At 45.3% G+C, this 14,992-nt stretch overlaps 2 protein-coding genes across 2 annotated transcripts in view; one reads left to right on the top strand and one right to left on the bottom strand.

Moving 5' to 3' along the window:
• CUNH20orf194 (chromosome unknown C20orf194 homolog) overlaps positions 1-14,992 on the bottom strand; it is a 732,083-nt gene that overhangs the window by 241,186 nt on the left and 475,905 nt on the right. The gene's annotated exons all lie outside the window — the stretch shown is intronic.
• ATRN (attractin) overlaps positions 1-14,992 on the top strand; it is a 172,651-nt gene that overhangs the window by 115,772 nt on the left and 41,887 nt on the right. The window contains exon 25 of the mRNA XM_017828986.1: positions 8,337-8,398. Within this exon, the coding sequence (XP_017684475.1) occupies positions 8,337-8,398 (62 nt within the window). The remainder of the gene's footprint in view (positions 1-8,336; positions 8,399-14,992) is intronic.

The following is a 14,992-nucleotide window of genomic DNA, read 5'->3' as shown; positions in this document are numbered from 1 at the left end:
ATGTGCTGGAAGAGCCCATTTCCACACACACCCCCCTCCCTGGCTCCCCCCTCCTGTCAGGGAGTTGCAGAGCCAGAAGGTCCCCCCTGAGCCTCCTTTTCTCCAGGCTGAGCCCCCCCAGCTCCCTCAGCTGCTCCTGCTGCTCCAGCCCCTTCCCCAGCTCCGTTCCCTTCCCTGCACACGCTCCAGCCCCTCCATGTCTCTCCTGTCTGAGGGGCCCAAAAGAAGAACTGAGTTCAAATAATTCACTGAGGACTCACCGAGAATTCCAGAGAAATAAAATTTTTCTGGCCCTGCCTCATCTGTCCTGTGGCCTTTGGTTGGGTGTCACTGTAACATGGAGCTGTGCAGGGGCTGATCTGAGTTTGCTGTTCCCATTATGGCACTTCCCAGCACATTATTTCCTGGTGCACTTTAAAATTCAGACGAGCACCACTCTTCACCCCCTGGCTGTTTATTGAGCAAGCACTTCCCCTGTGTCAGATTTGTGGGATAATTCCTGGGATTCAGTGAAATTTGGGGCCACGTCTTGAGTGCTGCTTTTAATTTAGGGACAGCCCTGCCCGTGTTCGCTCCTCAAAACCATCCCAGAGTTCACGTGGGGAGACGAAACACGGATAATTGGCATTTCTGAGCCAACTGCTGCCTGCAGCCAATTAGCTGGCAAGTGACAATTTGTGGCTGCTGCAGAAAGGCAGTGTTGGAATATAAATCGATTTTTTTTTCACCCTGGGGGAGGTTCAGGAGCGAGGCAGGTTTTATGTTTGCGCTGTAGCAAGTGGCTGTGCCGTAAAGCTCAGTGGCTCAGGTGATGTGGCAGCAGGTGAGGAGTCGGTCGTGAATCTCTCTGATCCCTCACACGGCTCGGAGGGGTTGGGTGTGAAAATCAACTCCGAGGGGGAGATTTTATATTGACGCCTTGGAGGGTGTGAATCTGAGCATGGGAGACTCTTCAGCTGCACCGGGGTCTGTCTGAGTTGAGGAGAGATGGGTTTGATGGGTGAATTGTTCAGTGAATTTGGTCCAGAGGAGGCCCTGGAGATGCTCCAAGGGCTGGAGCCCCTCTGCTCTGGGGACAGGCTGGGAGAGCTGGAGGGGTTCACCTGGAGAGGAGGAGGCTCCAGGGAGGCTTTCCAACACCTTCCAGTGCTTCTGGTGCCCACACACAGCATCAGGTGTATCACAAACTCTCTGGGATCTCCCAGCTCCTGTTGCGTGTCAGAGATTTTCCAAGTTATAATTAATTCCCTTAAGACCTTTCTCTCAAACCTGAGGTTTAACTTCCCTGCCTAGAGAACCTTTCCCTGTGGATCAGGTTGTTCTTGCAGCTTGTGGAGACTTACAGAAGTGAAGGCAGCTTCAGTTTTCTTGCTGACCTGCAAATTTGGGTGTAGTTTTTTGCTGTTGATTTAAAATAGGTCTGAGATGCCCCTGAAAGGGAACGACCTGCCTGTGCGTTGTGATGGGCTGTGGATCCACCCCAAAGCTGTTGGATGGGGCTTGGAGCAACCTGCTCTAGTAAAAGGTGTCCCTGCCCATGGCAGGGGGTTGGAGCTGGATGATCTTTAAGGTCCCTTCCAACCCAAACCATTCTGGAATTCTGGAGCAGCAGCTGGAGGCAGGTGAGATGTCCTAGGGCAGATTTGCAATAGATTTTACCTCTGTTTAAGCAATGAATGAGCTTTTAGTGCATCCATGACACCAAGTGGAAGGCTTCACTGGGGGAATTTGAACCACCTGAATGGAGGGGTCTGCAAATAAATATCTTTTTGTGCCTCAGGGGTTGAAGGTCCTGTTGTGGAACTGAGCAGGTAAATCATTTTCTAGACACTGCACAGGCCAGCTGGATGACAGATGAGCTTCCCCTTGAGTGTAAGGGGATGATAGGAATATACCTCTGGATTTGGATCTTAATCTGTGTCTGAATCCCATAAATCATCTGCAGAGGTGAACAGATCTTCCATTTTGGAGAGTGTTCCTGGCAGCTGACGTCGCTGAGATGATTTGAGAGCCGCCTGCCCAAAAAGGATCATCTTGGGGTTTGCTCATCCCTCAGGGAACAGGGTCAGCTCCAAAATCCCAGCTTCTAAAGGGCTGGAATTTTGAATGAAGAGCTTTTTGCCTCACTCTCTGCTGCCTTAATGACTTCCTTGGCTCATTAACGACGTTCACAGAACACGTGAAGCGGCGTCATGTGGCAGAACCGAGACCACCCTTCAGGTGGTGCAGCTGGATTGCTGTATTGACCTGTTTTTCCCCTAAGACCTCCCCTCTGAGGCTGTTGGAATTGACTTCCTGCTCCTCTGGAGTAAAGAGCACCAAGCTCAACATGGATTTTGGATTTTGTTTCACTAGAGCACCTTGTGTTTGTGTTTAAAGGAGAATTGGAACAAGGCACGACGTTTCTCTTGAGCAGAAGAGCCATTTCCCCCACACACACCTCTCTATCCTAGAGGGCAAAATGAATATTTTGATGACTTTGGCATCACTCAGGAATACTTAGAGCCCCTTTGTTTTGCAGCAGGTCCTCTGACAGCAGCACAGGCACACTCAGCATTCAGGCCACGGCGCCCTGTTAGTGTTGTGTGTCTTCTCCAAGGTCAGGTTGAATCCTTGCCTCTAACCACAGCAAAAAAAGAGACAAGACAGTGCAGTTCTGAGGAAGGAACAGAGGAAGATGTGCAGAAATGGCACCTGTGGAGCTCCCAGCCTTCCCCTCTTACCTGCTGCTTTTTGCTCGTTAACTTCAGCGCCGGGGCCGGCTTGAAATGAAAAGCCAAAAGCAGCCTGAAATCCCTAAATTTCCACGGTTTGCAGGGCTGTGTGGTCCTGCAGACTTTGAAAACACGAGTGCTGTTGCATTCTGCCCCCTGCCAGGTGGGGGTAATGGCTGGAGCAGTAGGACCTTTGATATCTCCTGAATTCACAGCAAGCCTCAAGCTCCAGGAGCCCTTTTCATGTTGCGCCTTCTCCCTTGGACTTCTCTGCTTTCTGAAGTTAATTAGACTCTTATTTTTCTGGGAGCGTGTCCTGTGCAAAATATCCTTTCCAATTTCCCTTTCTCTCCTCCCTGAGACAGAGCAGGGATGAAAGGAAAGGCAGCAGTGGTGTGAATTGAGTCGCTTTGTGCGGGAGCGAAGAAAGGCAGAAATCCGGCCTGTAAATAATCCTGAATTGTCAGCAGGGAGAGAGGAGTCCGAGAAACGATATTTTCTGTGGTTGATCGTGTTTTCTCAAGCGTCCAGAGACCCAAAATGTCCCAAAATATGCTGTGAAATAGCCATACTTGCAACATTCTTCTGTTTATCACAGAATCATGGAATGGTTTGGCTTGGGAGGGACCTTAAAAACCATCTCATTCCATGGGCAGGGACACCTTCCACTAGCCCAGGTTGCTCCATCCTGGCCTTGGACACTTCCAGGGATCCATGGGCAGCCACAGCTTCTCTGCCCAACCTGAACCAGGGCCTCCCCACCCTCCCAGCCAGGAATTCCTTCCCAATATCCCATCTATCCCTGCCCTCTGGCAGTGGGAAGCCATTCCCTGTGTCCTGTCCCTCCATCCCTTATCCCCAGTCCCTCTCCAGCTCTCCTGGTGCTCCTGTAGGTTCTAAAAGCTCTCCCTGGAATCTTCTCTCCTCCAGGCTGAACACCCCAGCTCTCTCATTAGCAGTTCTTCAGTTAATTTTACATTAGTGCCACAAATATTATGTCCGATATTAGGAATTATTTGAGTTTGGAGAGAGGTTTGTCCCATCCCCCTTGTGGCAAATAATTTGGCTTCTATTTCCCTAAAATCCCAGGAAGTTCCAGCACAAGTAGGAGGATTCATGCTGTGACAAATGATCTGTAAATCTGATTATTGCAGCTAAACAAGAGGTGTTACTTCAGTTGGTTTCTTGCTGGATTCCAGAAGAAAAGAAATTTCTGCAGAAATTTGCCCCTGGGTTGGTGATAGTGATTTTCCTTGGGGAGATGTGGAATTCAAGTTGTTTTTAATGAGTTCAGAGCATTTGTAGATGAAAGAATGGAGCCTTAAATGACTTTATTGTTGCACTTAAATGCTTCAGGTGAAGTTAGGTCTTAGTGGACTGAGAGGTAACTGGACCCATTTTTGTCCCAAACTGTTCTCTTGACGTTTAATCTCAATTTTCTTTCCTGTTGAAGCACAAACTGAATGGAAAGCATGTCCTGGTATGGAATCATCCCAGTTTGTTGGTCAGAATTTCTGTCAGTCACAGGCTGGAGTTTTTGGATTTAAAACACCAACTGTCGCTGCAACATCGCTCGGGTTCAAATGACTTTTCCTTTCCTCCAAATATTTTGGGGCCAAGTCATTTGCCACGAACTCCTTTGCAGTGTGTGAGCCCTGATTTCCAACCCAGGGCAATTCTGGGGATGTTTTTGGCCGGTCAGGGGTGGCCAGATTTGCTTCCTGGCTTCGTATTTTATGTTAATTAAATGATAAAGAAAAAAAAAGTAAAGCTCTTAATTATGAATTTTTATCAGTCCACAGAGCTATTTGTGTTCATCTGGAAAAGCAGGTGGATTGGTTTGATCCTTCAAATGGTGAAAAAGCAGGAGGGGGGGGGCTGTGCTTTCCCAGGTATTTATTCAGATCAGATAAACACAAGCTTTGTAATATTCTTTGGGATTAACATAATTAATTATCTGATTTAACTACTTAAGCGTACTCTGTTATTCCTAAAAATATAAAATATCCTTGAAAGATGCGTGTGGCTTGGGAATAGTGGCTGGAAAGCTGGAAGAGGAGCTGGAGGGTGCTGGTTGGTGGTGGCTGAATGTGAGTGCAGCTGGAGGTTTAGGTTGGATATTTGGAAAATTCCTTCCTGGAAAGGGTTGTCCAGCCCTGGCACAGCTGCTCAGGGCAGTGGTGGAGTCCCCATTCCTGGAGGGATTTCAAATCCCTGTGGATGTGGCACTTGGGGACACGGGTCAGTGGTGGCCTTGGCAGTGCTGGGGGATGGTTGGACTGGATGATCTCAGAGGGCTTTTCCAACCCCGGTAATTTTGGGATTCTTTGTCGTGGAAGTGGTGATTTGACTTGGCAGCTGGCTGAGGTTCTGCCCCATTCCTGGAGAAGTTTCTCCTCATTCCCAGCGGGAGCCACACGGAGCTTCCCTGCAGTTCCTCTGCCTCACCTTTTGGGACAAAACAAGAGGTTTTTGAGGATGGAGAAACAAATCTTTTCCCATCATTGAAACTTAATTAAAAATCCCTCACTGCTAAAGGAATTGCTGCCATGTTTTTCCTGGATCCAGGACCAACAAGAGCCATTTCCAACCCGGCTCTGACTGTAACTGGATGAATGAAGTCCTGGGAGCACATTCCATGAGGGGAAATGAGGCTCTGAGCAAACAAAGCATGAACAGTGATGAGCCCAAATTGCCCTGGATGCTCGTTGTCAGCTCTGATGGCGTTTGCAGCTCTGGGAGAAGGGAATTGGGGAAATTCCCTTTCATTTTAATCAAAGCTGGGCTTTCATTTTCATCTGTGTGTGAGGCCCAGAGCTCAGCTGGGCTTCGCAGGAGGAGAATTCCAACAGGCAGGGAAAACCACCATGGGAAAGCATTTGTGGGGCTTGGGGTGAAATAAACCAAATTTTCCTTTTTTTCTTTTTTCTTTCCCCCCTTTTTCCCCCCCTTTTTTCCTCTTTCCCCTTTTTTCCTTTATTGTCCTTTTTCCTTTTTTCCCTCCTTTCCTCTTTTTTCTCCCTTTTTTCCTTTTTTCTTTTTTTTTCTTTTTTTCCCCTTTTTTCCTTTTTTCTTTTTTCTCCTTTTCCCCTTTTTTCTTTTTTTCCCTTTTTTCCTTTTTTCTTTTTTCTCCTTTTCCCCTTTTTCTTTTTTTCCCTTTTTCTCCCCTTTCCCCCCTTTTTTCCTTTATTCCTCTTTCCCCCCTTTTTCCTTTTTTTCTGTTTTTTTTCTTTTTTCTCTTTTTTCCTTTTTTCCCTTTTTCCTTTCTTTCCTCTTTTTTCTCCCTTTTTTCCATTTTTTCCTTTTTACTTTTTTCCCTTTTTCCCTTTCTTTCCTCCTTCCCTCCTTTTTTTCCTTTTTTTTTCTGTTTTTTCCCTTTTTTCCCTTCTTTCCTCTTTTTTCTCCCTTTTTTCCTTTTTTCCTTTTTCCTTTTTTCCTTTTTTCCTTTTTATTTCCTTTTTCCTTTTTTCCCCTTTTTATTTCCTTTTTTCTTTTTTCCCTTCTTTTTCCTTCATTTCCTTCTTTTCCTTCTTTTTCCTTTTTTCCCTTTTTCCCTTTTTTCCTTTCCTTTTTTCCCTTTTTCCCTTTTTTCTTTTTTCTTTTTTTCTTTTTTCTTTTTTCTTTTTCTTTTTCTTTTTCTTTTTTCTTTTTTCTTTTTCTTTTTTCTTTTTTCTTTTTTCCTTTTTTTATTTTAGCTTTCTCTCCCTTTTTTCTTTTCTTTTTCCTTTTTTATCTTTTTTTTCCCCTTTTTTGTGAGGTGTTTTTGTCATTTTTTTTCTGGTTTTTTTTGTGGTTTTTGATTGATTGGTTTAATTTGTGTTTTTTGTGGTTTTGCCTTTTTTGTTTGTTTCGGTTTTGCTTGTTTTTTATTTTATTTTGGGGTTTTTTTGTTGTTTTTTTCTGTTTTGTTTTCTTTGTTCCCTGCAATTATATTATCCAAAAACATGACAAGCCCTTCTCTGGTAACGCTCTCATTAATTTTTCATAGTATTTCTACAATTTTAAAATTAACAAATACTTGTTTCTTCTTCTTATGGGAGCAAGTTTTGATTTCCACCTTGGTCCTGCTGATCATCCACAGAGAACTGACCCGTTGATGAGTCCTTTGTCCTTTTAATTTTCCATCTCTCCAAAAGGATTTTTAAATTTAAGCTGCACAAAAAAGGGCTTTATTTCGAGATGCCTCTTTTGCATCCTGGCTGTTCACAGAAATAACAACAAGAGTTATTATTTTTATCCTGGCTTTGTATTTTGGGCTGTGATATTTTAGTGAGGACGATCTTTGCCTTAAAGACAATTCCAGAGGAGTTATGTGTGCACAGATTAAACCACTGGCCGTGCACTGATTTTTTTTTTTTAACTGAAAAGTGAAATAACACTCAGTGTCTTTTTATAATCAGGAAAGCATTGGGAAGAACATTATAAAGGAAAAAAAAATCAGCGAGAAACTGTGTTTTCTTGTGTTCTGGAGGCAGGAATATTGAGGTCAGAGCATCTGGTGTGCAGGTTTGGAGTTCACTTTCCAGCCCCACAGTGGTTGTGCCCTGCAAGGGAATTTTCAACTTCGGAGTATTTCAATATATTTAATTAAAAAAAAACCTCTTTGGGGCAGCTTTTCTACCAAGTTACAATCGATACTTAAAGTGAATATGACCAAAAAAATTGTTCCAGAGTGACAGAAATCTAAGCATTGGCTCATTTTGCGCATATTCCTGATTTTTGGGATGTGGCTGTTGCTGGGAGGAGGGATTTGTGTTCGTGTTCGCGAGGCCAGAAATGCTCTTTATCAATTTAAAAGCCCAACAAGTGAGGCTGGAAGTGAATTTAATCTCCCCGAAAAGCTTTTGTCGGTGCAGATGTCCCTTGAATCCCCGAAATAAATGCTCTTACTTCCCGAAAGAGTTAAATATCCTGTCCTGGGGTGAGATGGATAGTCAGAGGAAATAGGAGGTACCTGGAAAGAACTTCTGCTCCCGAATATTGCCAAGCTGCCTTTCCCTCCGCTTTGTTATCCTTCCCCAGGCTCCCTAATCTTTCCCCTTTGCCTCCAACCACCTCCCAGTTTCCTGTTTGCCTCTTCCCCTCTGGTTTTCCTCCCGAGTATTCCGGGTTTTTCCCTGGAGCTCGGGGAAGGATGAATGCCATCGCGGTGTTCACGGTGGCCATTCTCTTCTGTGTCTCGTGCCTCTTTGCAGCTCTGGGTGTAAGTTCCTTAGCCAAGGGAGGTTTTTCCTCTCTGGAATATTGCTGGAAGCGTAAATGTTGAATTTTCGGAGTTGCTGTGTGGGCAATAATTAAAGGTTTTCATATTTAATTAAGATTATTCGCGGCTCCGCCTCCTAATTTTTCGAACTGATGTTTTCTCCGGAGAATTTTCCTTGGAACATTGCTGGGAGAATGTTGCTTGTCCAGCTTCGTTTTTGGGATATATGTTTTCAAAACAATGTGAATTTGTCATTTGTTTTCCTTTTTCCCCTCAGAATATTTCAGTTCTTTTTCAAAAACCGGTGAATCGACTTAACCGAAGATACATTTTATTGTAAAATTTTATCCTTTTTAATATCTTGAAATAGGAGTTTTCTTTTCAGTGAGTAACAGAGGACATTTGCTTTTCTCTTGCAGATTGCATTCTCTCAGCACAGCAACTTTATGGACCTGGTGCAGTTCTTTGTGACATTTTTCAGGTACTTTTCATTTAAGACACTTAAAATGTTTCTTTGGGTTTTGATTTTCAGTGTTCGGTTTTGGTTTTTACCTTAAGCATCCTGCTGCAGCACAGCCTAAAAAAAAAATGGGAAAATCTGCTTTATTTGAAGTATTTGATTAGGAAATGGGAGAAGGAAATTAATCTTTGTCCTGGGCGTGCAGGGAAAGGGGATTTTGGGGGCTGGGAGAGGCTTTTGGAAGGGGAGAAGTTCCTTTTCAAATGGTTTGGAAAACGTTGTGTGACTTCCCCCATGGAAGAGCTGACGTGTGATGTGCTGCAGAGATTCACACCTTGTCCCACACCCAGCAGGAATTAAGGATGTGGATTTTGCAGGGAGTTATCCTGGAGTAAATTCCTCCTCTTTCGGTACCGCCTTTGGATTTCAAACCGAACCCATAAATATGTCAAGTTAAACACAACCACGTGTTCCAGCACAAAAGGAGCCAAATCCTTCTGTCCTTCAGGCACTGCTTGAAGTTCCTGTCTGGGTGGGAAGTGCCCTGAGGATTCCCTTGGAGCTGGAACCAACAGGAGCCATTTCAATATTTGTTTTCCATCCTCCAAGACCCCCAGCCCTGACAATGCCTCCCAAAGCACAGCAGGTCCTCTTTTCAAGGCCTCCAACCCAACGTGTCAGCTCTAATTTTGGGAGCTGTTAATCCTCCAGGAGTGTAAACCAACCCCTGATGGATGAGGAGCCCTTCAGGAGGGATATCCATGGAGTGAACACCACTCCAGGTCTTACAACCTGTTCCTGAATAGGGATTGTTATGCCTGGTGTAAAATGAGCAGTGGGAATAATCCCTCACTTCAGATTTCATGCTAAATTTAATTAAAGCAAGGAGCTCCAGATGGGTCCTTCACACAAGAGGTTTATATCATTTTTTTTTTAATTTTTTTTTTCATATGGAGCTTCCAGAGAGTGGAATCTGCTTTAGTGCAGTCCCTGGGAACAGCAGGTTGGAGCCACCACCTTCCTGCTGTTTGTAAGCAGTGAGTGGTTGCTCCTGGCACACACACTGGGTGTTTGTTTTGCTCAATTCAGCACAGTCATCTTCCCTAAAAAATTTTTGTGGCAGCATAATTAGTTATAAGGAGATCATAATCAATTATAATCAACAATCAGGATTACTGACTATAAGGAAAATAGGGAAGCAGTTGGTTCTTTAGTTCCTTTTTGGTGCCATAAAATCAGTCTGCAATTAAAACTGCCCTTTAGTTCTGTACAGACCCAGATCCAGCTGAGGGTTTGAACTCCTCCACAGGAGTGATTCCTCCAGATTCATTATTGGAAGAGAATCCCAGAGAAGCTGTGGCTACCCCTGGAAGTGTTCAAGGCCAGGCTGGAGGAACCTGGGCTAGTGGAAGGTGTTCCATGGCAGGGAGGTTGAACTAAATGGGCTTTAAGGTCCTTCCCAACCCAAACCATTCCATGATTCTCTGACTTCAGCACTGAGACATCTCCACAGCTCCTAAAGACTCCTACAGTGCCTGCTTCTTTATAAAGTTAAGCAGGATCTCAGGGAGGTTTGTTTGGCCTCTCTCATTTTAAGAGCTACACATCCCAAATCACTTCCTCCGTGTTTCTTCTAAATATCCTGACATGATTACCCTGGAACAGCCTGACCCTTTTTCTGCAAACACAAATCATTCAGACAAGCATTGTAATGGCTCTTTTATTTCCCTTTTCCAGAGGGACTGGATTTTGCAGTAAAAATCCAATGCTCCCCTGGTAACTCAAAAGCACATTTAGGTGCTGTTTTGTTAAAGAACCACAGAATGCCTCGAGTTTGGAGGGATCCACGAGGATCAGCAGGTGCAGCTCCCTGCTCCTCCCAGGAACGTGCATTACCCAGGATTGGGGATCTGAGACCTTCAGCTTTCCCCTTCTTTCAGCACTGTCCACACCCCCTGGAAAGAGTATTTCTCTCCAGGCCCAGCTGAGATTTGGATTGGATGGATTTTCACTCATCCCACACTTGAATGATGGACTAGAAAAATTTTTCCGTGCGTTTGTCTTGGGACTCACAGAATCCCAGAATGGTTTGGGTTGCAAAGGTCCTTAAAGACCATCTCATTCCACCCCCTGCCATGGGCAGGGGCACCTTCCACTAGCCCAGGTTGCTCCATCCCTGGAAGTGTCCAAGGCCAGGTTGGAGCAACCTGGAATAGTGGAAGGTGTCCCTGCCCCATGGCAGGGGGTGGAACTGGATGGGCTTTAATGTCCCTTCCAACCTAAATCATTCCATGATTCCAATCCTAGTCTGAAGCAGGGGATAAGGATATTATGCATCTCAGTGAGCACATACAGCTGAATATATATTGATTATACATGTCCAAAAGTTGGGCAGGTTGAAGAGTTTTCCCTCCCTCCATCACTGGATCTCCTTGAGAACTGTTACAATATTTAACCTCCTAACAAGACAGAGGATTAAGACCGTGTGGATTTGGGAGAAGACAATTTATTGGTGTTTTCCAATTAAGCATTTTATAATGCATTAAACATTCTACATTCTTTAACTGCTCCTGAGCTGCTCTCCCAGTGCTTTATTTTCCAGTCCCTGTAACTCCCTAATTAACCGGTGCTGGAACAGTGGGATTCATCTCGCTGGGTTGGGGGGGAAACTATTGAAACGTTTGTGTTTTTAATGCTCTGGGGCACATTTCATAATTACAGTTGGATCCAGGGCAGAGCATAAATAAGTAATATCTGAGAGCCCCCCGTGCTGTTAACGAGGGAGACTTGGCTGGGAATTTGCTCGCGAAGCAGAGGCAAGAGAAATGCTTTGTGAGAACAGTTGGTGACTCCAGCAGCAAACCCAAAACCTGGGATGTGTATCAGTTCTGTGTAATGGACACGGAAAGAGATGATGTTCTGGAAAATGGGTGTTTAGAGGGACTTTCTGTTGGCACATTCGAGGGTGTTGTTTCGTTTTGCTGTTCTCCAGGGAATGCAGGAGTTGCCCAGAGAAGCTGTGGCTGCCCCATCCCTGGAAGTGTCCAAGGCCAGGGACACTTGGAGTGGGCTTGGAGCAACCTGGGATAGTGGAAGATGTCCCTGCCCATGGCAGGGGATGGGATGAGATGATCTTGGAGGTTCCTTCCAACCCAAACCATTCTGGGATTCGATGGTTCGTGGAGTGGTTTCTGGTGGCCCCAAGGACATGGAAATGTTGCAGCAAGTCCAGAGGAGGCCACAAAGTTGATAAGGGGGGTGGAGCATCTTCCCTATGGAGGCAGGCTGGGAGAGTTGGGAATGGAGAAGGTTGGAGAGGAGAAGGTTCTATGGAGACCTCATAGCACCTTCCAGTGTCTGAAGCTGGAAAGGGACTGTTCCTCAGGAACTGTAGTGACAGGAGAAGGGGGAACGGCTTCAGACTGAGAGAGGGGAAATGTAGGTTGGATATATGGAAGGAATTCCTGGCTGTGAGGGTGGGGAGGCCCTGGCACAGGGCCACAGAAGCTGTGGCTGCCCCTGGCTCCCTGGAAATGTCCAAGGCCAGGTTGGACAGGGCTTGGAGCAACCTGGGCTAGTGGAAGTTGTCCCTGCCTGTGGCAGGGGGTTGGAACTCGATGGGCTTTATAGTCCTTCCAACCCAAACCATCCTTTGATTCTGTGAATCAGTGAAATCTTTCTGAGCTGGGGATCTTGTGGCACATTTCCATCTTCTCCAGCTGGTTGTGACCCCATCTTGACCCTGCTGTGCTGCTGAGCTGCCTGGAGAACCCCAGAGGGAAACGGGAGGTTGGGATTTTTGGTTTCATTGCTGACATTTGGGATGATTTAGGTCAAGCCAGTCCTCCCAGCGGGCAAGGATTGCCAAACTCCAGCACTGCTGGGTTCCTGGAATATCCCAGGCACTGGCTGGGCTGCCTGTGAGGCACACAGTGTTGAAAAGCAGGAACCTGGCCCTGCATTCCAACAGCACCAGGATGCAGGATTTGATTTCCATTTCATTTAGGAGCTGCCTCCTCTGAGCACAGGGTTGTGCCTCACTTAGCTGCTGTTGGACTCCGGGAGCACCTTCTGGAGCTGGAATTCAGCACCAAGCCAGGCTTTAGTTCCCTTTATTTTGTCCCACATTATATTTGGAGCTAAGAAAATGTCAGTGGATAAAGGTTGGGCAGGACGGTGCCGTTCCAGGGTCGTTAATATTCCCTTCTAATTGGGGCCGCAGGAGAAATGATGTTCCAGCCATTGGTAACCTTTGCAAAGCTAATGAATTGCAAGCAAACTGGCCTTTGTTTCCTCCTCTCTGCTCCTCATAATTTACACATTGTGCAGTTGAGTTTCAGCCTGGTTTGAGCTGTTTTGGCAATTCCTGGTCAACTTTTTTATTCCTATTTGTGCCCCCTTGTCTTCCAAAAAATCTGTGTCTGCCCCCACACCCCCCTATAGTTGGTATTTCTCACCTTCACATACAGAAGATGTGAAAATATTTGTGGTCTTCTAAACACATGTTGCTGTTTAGAAGACCATAAATTCCCTCCTTCTTCCCAGAGAAGCTGTGGCTGCCCCTGGATCCCTGGAAGTGTCCAAGGCCAGGCTGGATGGGGCTTGGAGCAACCTGGGCTAGTGGAAGGTGTCCCTGCCCGTGGCAGGGGGTGGAATTAGATGGGCTTTAAAGTCCCTTCCAGCCCAAACCATTCCATAATTCCACGATCCAGCAGAGACTCTTCCCTGTCCCATCAGATCCCATCAAACCTCACGAGCCTCTATGAAAGATCTGAATATCAAATGTTGTAATTTGATGCCAATAAATGGGCTTTTTCCTCAGAAAAAACTTCACCAGGAGCAGTATTTCTTCCATACAGGACTCAGGCAGATGATTTTATGTGCTATATATTGTTTTTCCCAGCTGTAAGTGTTTTCCCAATGTTTTCAATAAGTGGGAATGGCCTGTTGCAATAATTCAGATCTGGAGTTATGCTGCAGATAGTTTATTTGCTCCTGGTGCTTATTAAATAATTTTTTTACTGCAGCACAAATGCCATTACTAAATATGTGGCATTACTAAATATGTGCCTAAAATACAGTCTGAGTCCCTTCCTTTTTTTTTTTGAGGGAAAGAAGAGCTTGGGAATAAATTTACATTATTCCTAACAAAATGAAGAGCAGTTCAGCATCCACAACTCCCTTCTTTCCATGTTCTCAGCACTCTTTCCCTTGTCCTCCATAATCCTAGAACAGAATCATGGAATTGTTAAGGTTGGAAAAGCCCTCTGAGATCGAGTCCAACCATCACTCATTTGGGTGCTGGTTTTCTTTCCCTTTTTATTAACTTCATCATTATTGTATTTTACCCTGTTTTCAATTATTAAACTGTTCTCATCTCAACCTACTTTTGATTCTCCTCCCTGTTCCACCACAGTGGGAGTTGAGCAAGTGGCTGAGCTGGGCTTAATTTCCAGCTGGGCTTAAACCACTTGTGCTCCAGACCCTTCCCCAGCCCAGTTGCCCTTCTCTGCCACAACAAAAGTTGGTTGTGGCTTCTTGAACCACCTTCTTGATGCCCAGAAGGTCATTAATCCCTCTCTGTGGCCTTCAGGCAGGTTTTTTGGCAAAGCCCAACCTTGCAAACCACGTGCAGTCGTTCCGATTATTCCAAGTTTTAATGCATCAGCTACTTGAAAATGTGTCCTGCAGCTCTCCAGCATATTAAAATCTGCTTGTAAAACAGCACTTAAACAGCTTCCAGTTCGTCAAAATAATTTGGGCTGTGTTTGTAGCCATCATGGCAGTGCTTTCTGACATTATTATTAAGTGACCTGGATATGTTAAAGCACATTAGCAGGGAGGCTGCTGTACATTTGGGGGTTTAAAGCTGCCATTTTTTACAGGCAGTTCTGATGTTGATAAACATTGCAGGAGAGTTTAATAATTGGGCCTTAATGCACCAGATGGATTTTTCTCCTCTCCTCGTGGAGAATCCATCACAGCAAAGCGCTGATGGAGTTTTCCAGACCCTTAAAAACGAGAGTGTGGCCTTGTTTGAGGAGCTTTAAGGATACCTGGAGTGGGGAGAAGATCTTCTTTGCTGGGAAAAGGAGATTAAAGTCCAGAATAAAACCAGACAGGGGGTTTAAATGCAGATTTTTGTGTCAGGGGTGGGAAAACCCCGTGGTAGAACGAGCACTGAAGGCTCAGCAGGGAAAGTTTAATGCATTTGTTGAGGCCAATTGAGGGGAGATTATTTATGATTACACTGCTCATTCGTTGTACTTAAATAATTTAATGAATAATTAAGGATGACTTAATGAAGCCATTTAGCAAATAGGATATTGTCCATAAAATGTAAATGTATCTCTTCCCTGCACTGCAATATTTATGCTGTGTAAGGGATTTTTATAACTCTGTGAGCCAATGGAAGCTCCATTTCATGGATTTGTGGGATAGTTTGGGTTGGAAAGGTCCTTAAAGACCATCTTGTTCCACCCCCTGCCATGGGCAGGGACACCTTCCACTAGCCCAGGTTGCTCCAACCTGGCCTTGGACACTTCCAGGGATCCAGGAGCAGCCACAGCTTCTCTGCCCAACCTGGGCCAGGGCCTCTCCACCCTCACAGGGAAG

The sequence above is a fragment of the Lepidothrix coronata genome, unplaced genomic scaffold (genome assembly GCF_001604755.1).
Source record: "Lepidothrix coronata isolate B3197 unplaced genomic scaffold, Lepidothrix_coronata-1.0 Scaffold156, whole genome shotgun sequence".
Classification (NCBI taxonomy): domain Eukaryota; kingdom Metazoa; phylum Chordata; class Aves; order Passeriformes; family Pipridae; genus Lepidothrix; species Lepidothrix coronata.
Note: the sequence above shows the minus strand (reverse complement) of the source record. Positions and strands in the feature narration are given on the sequence as shown.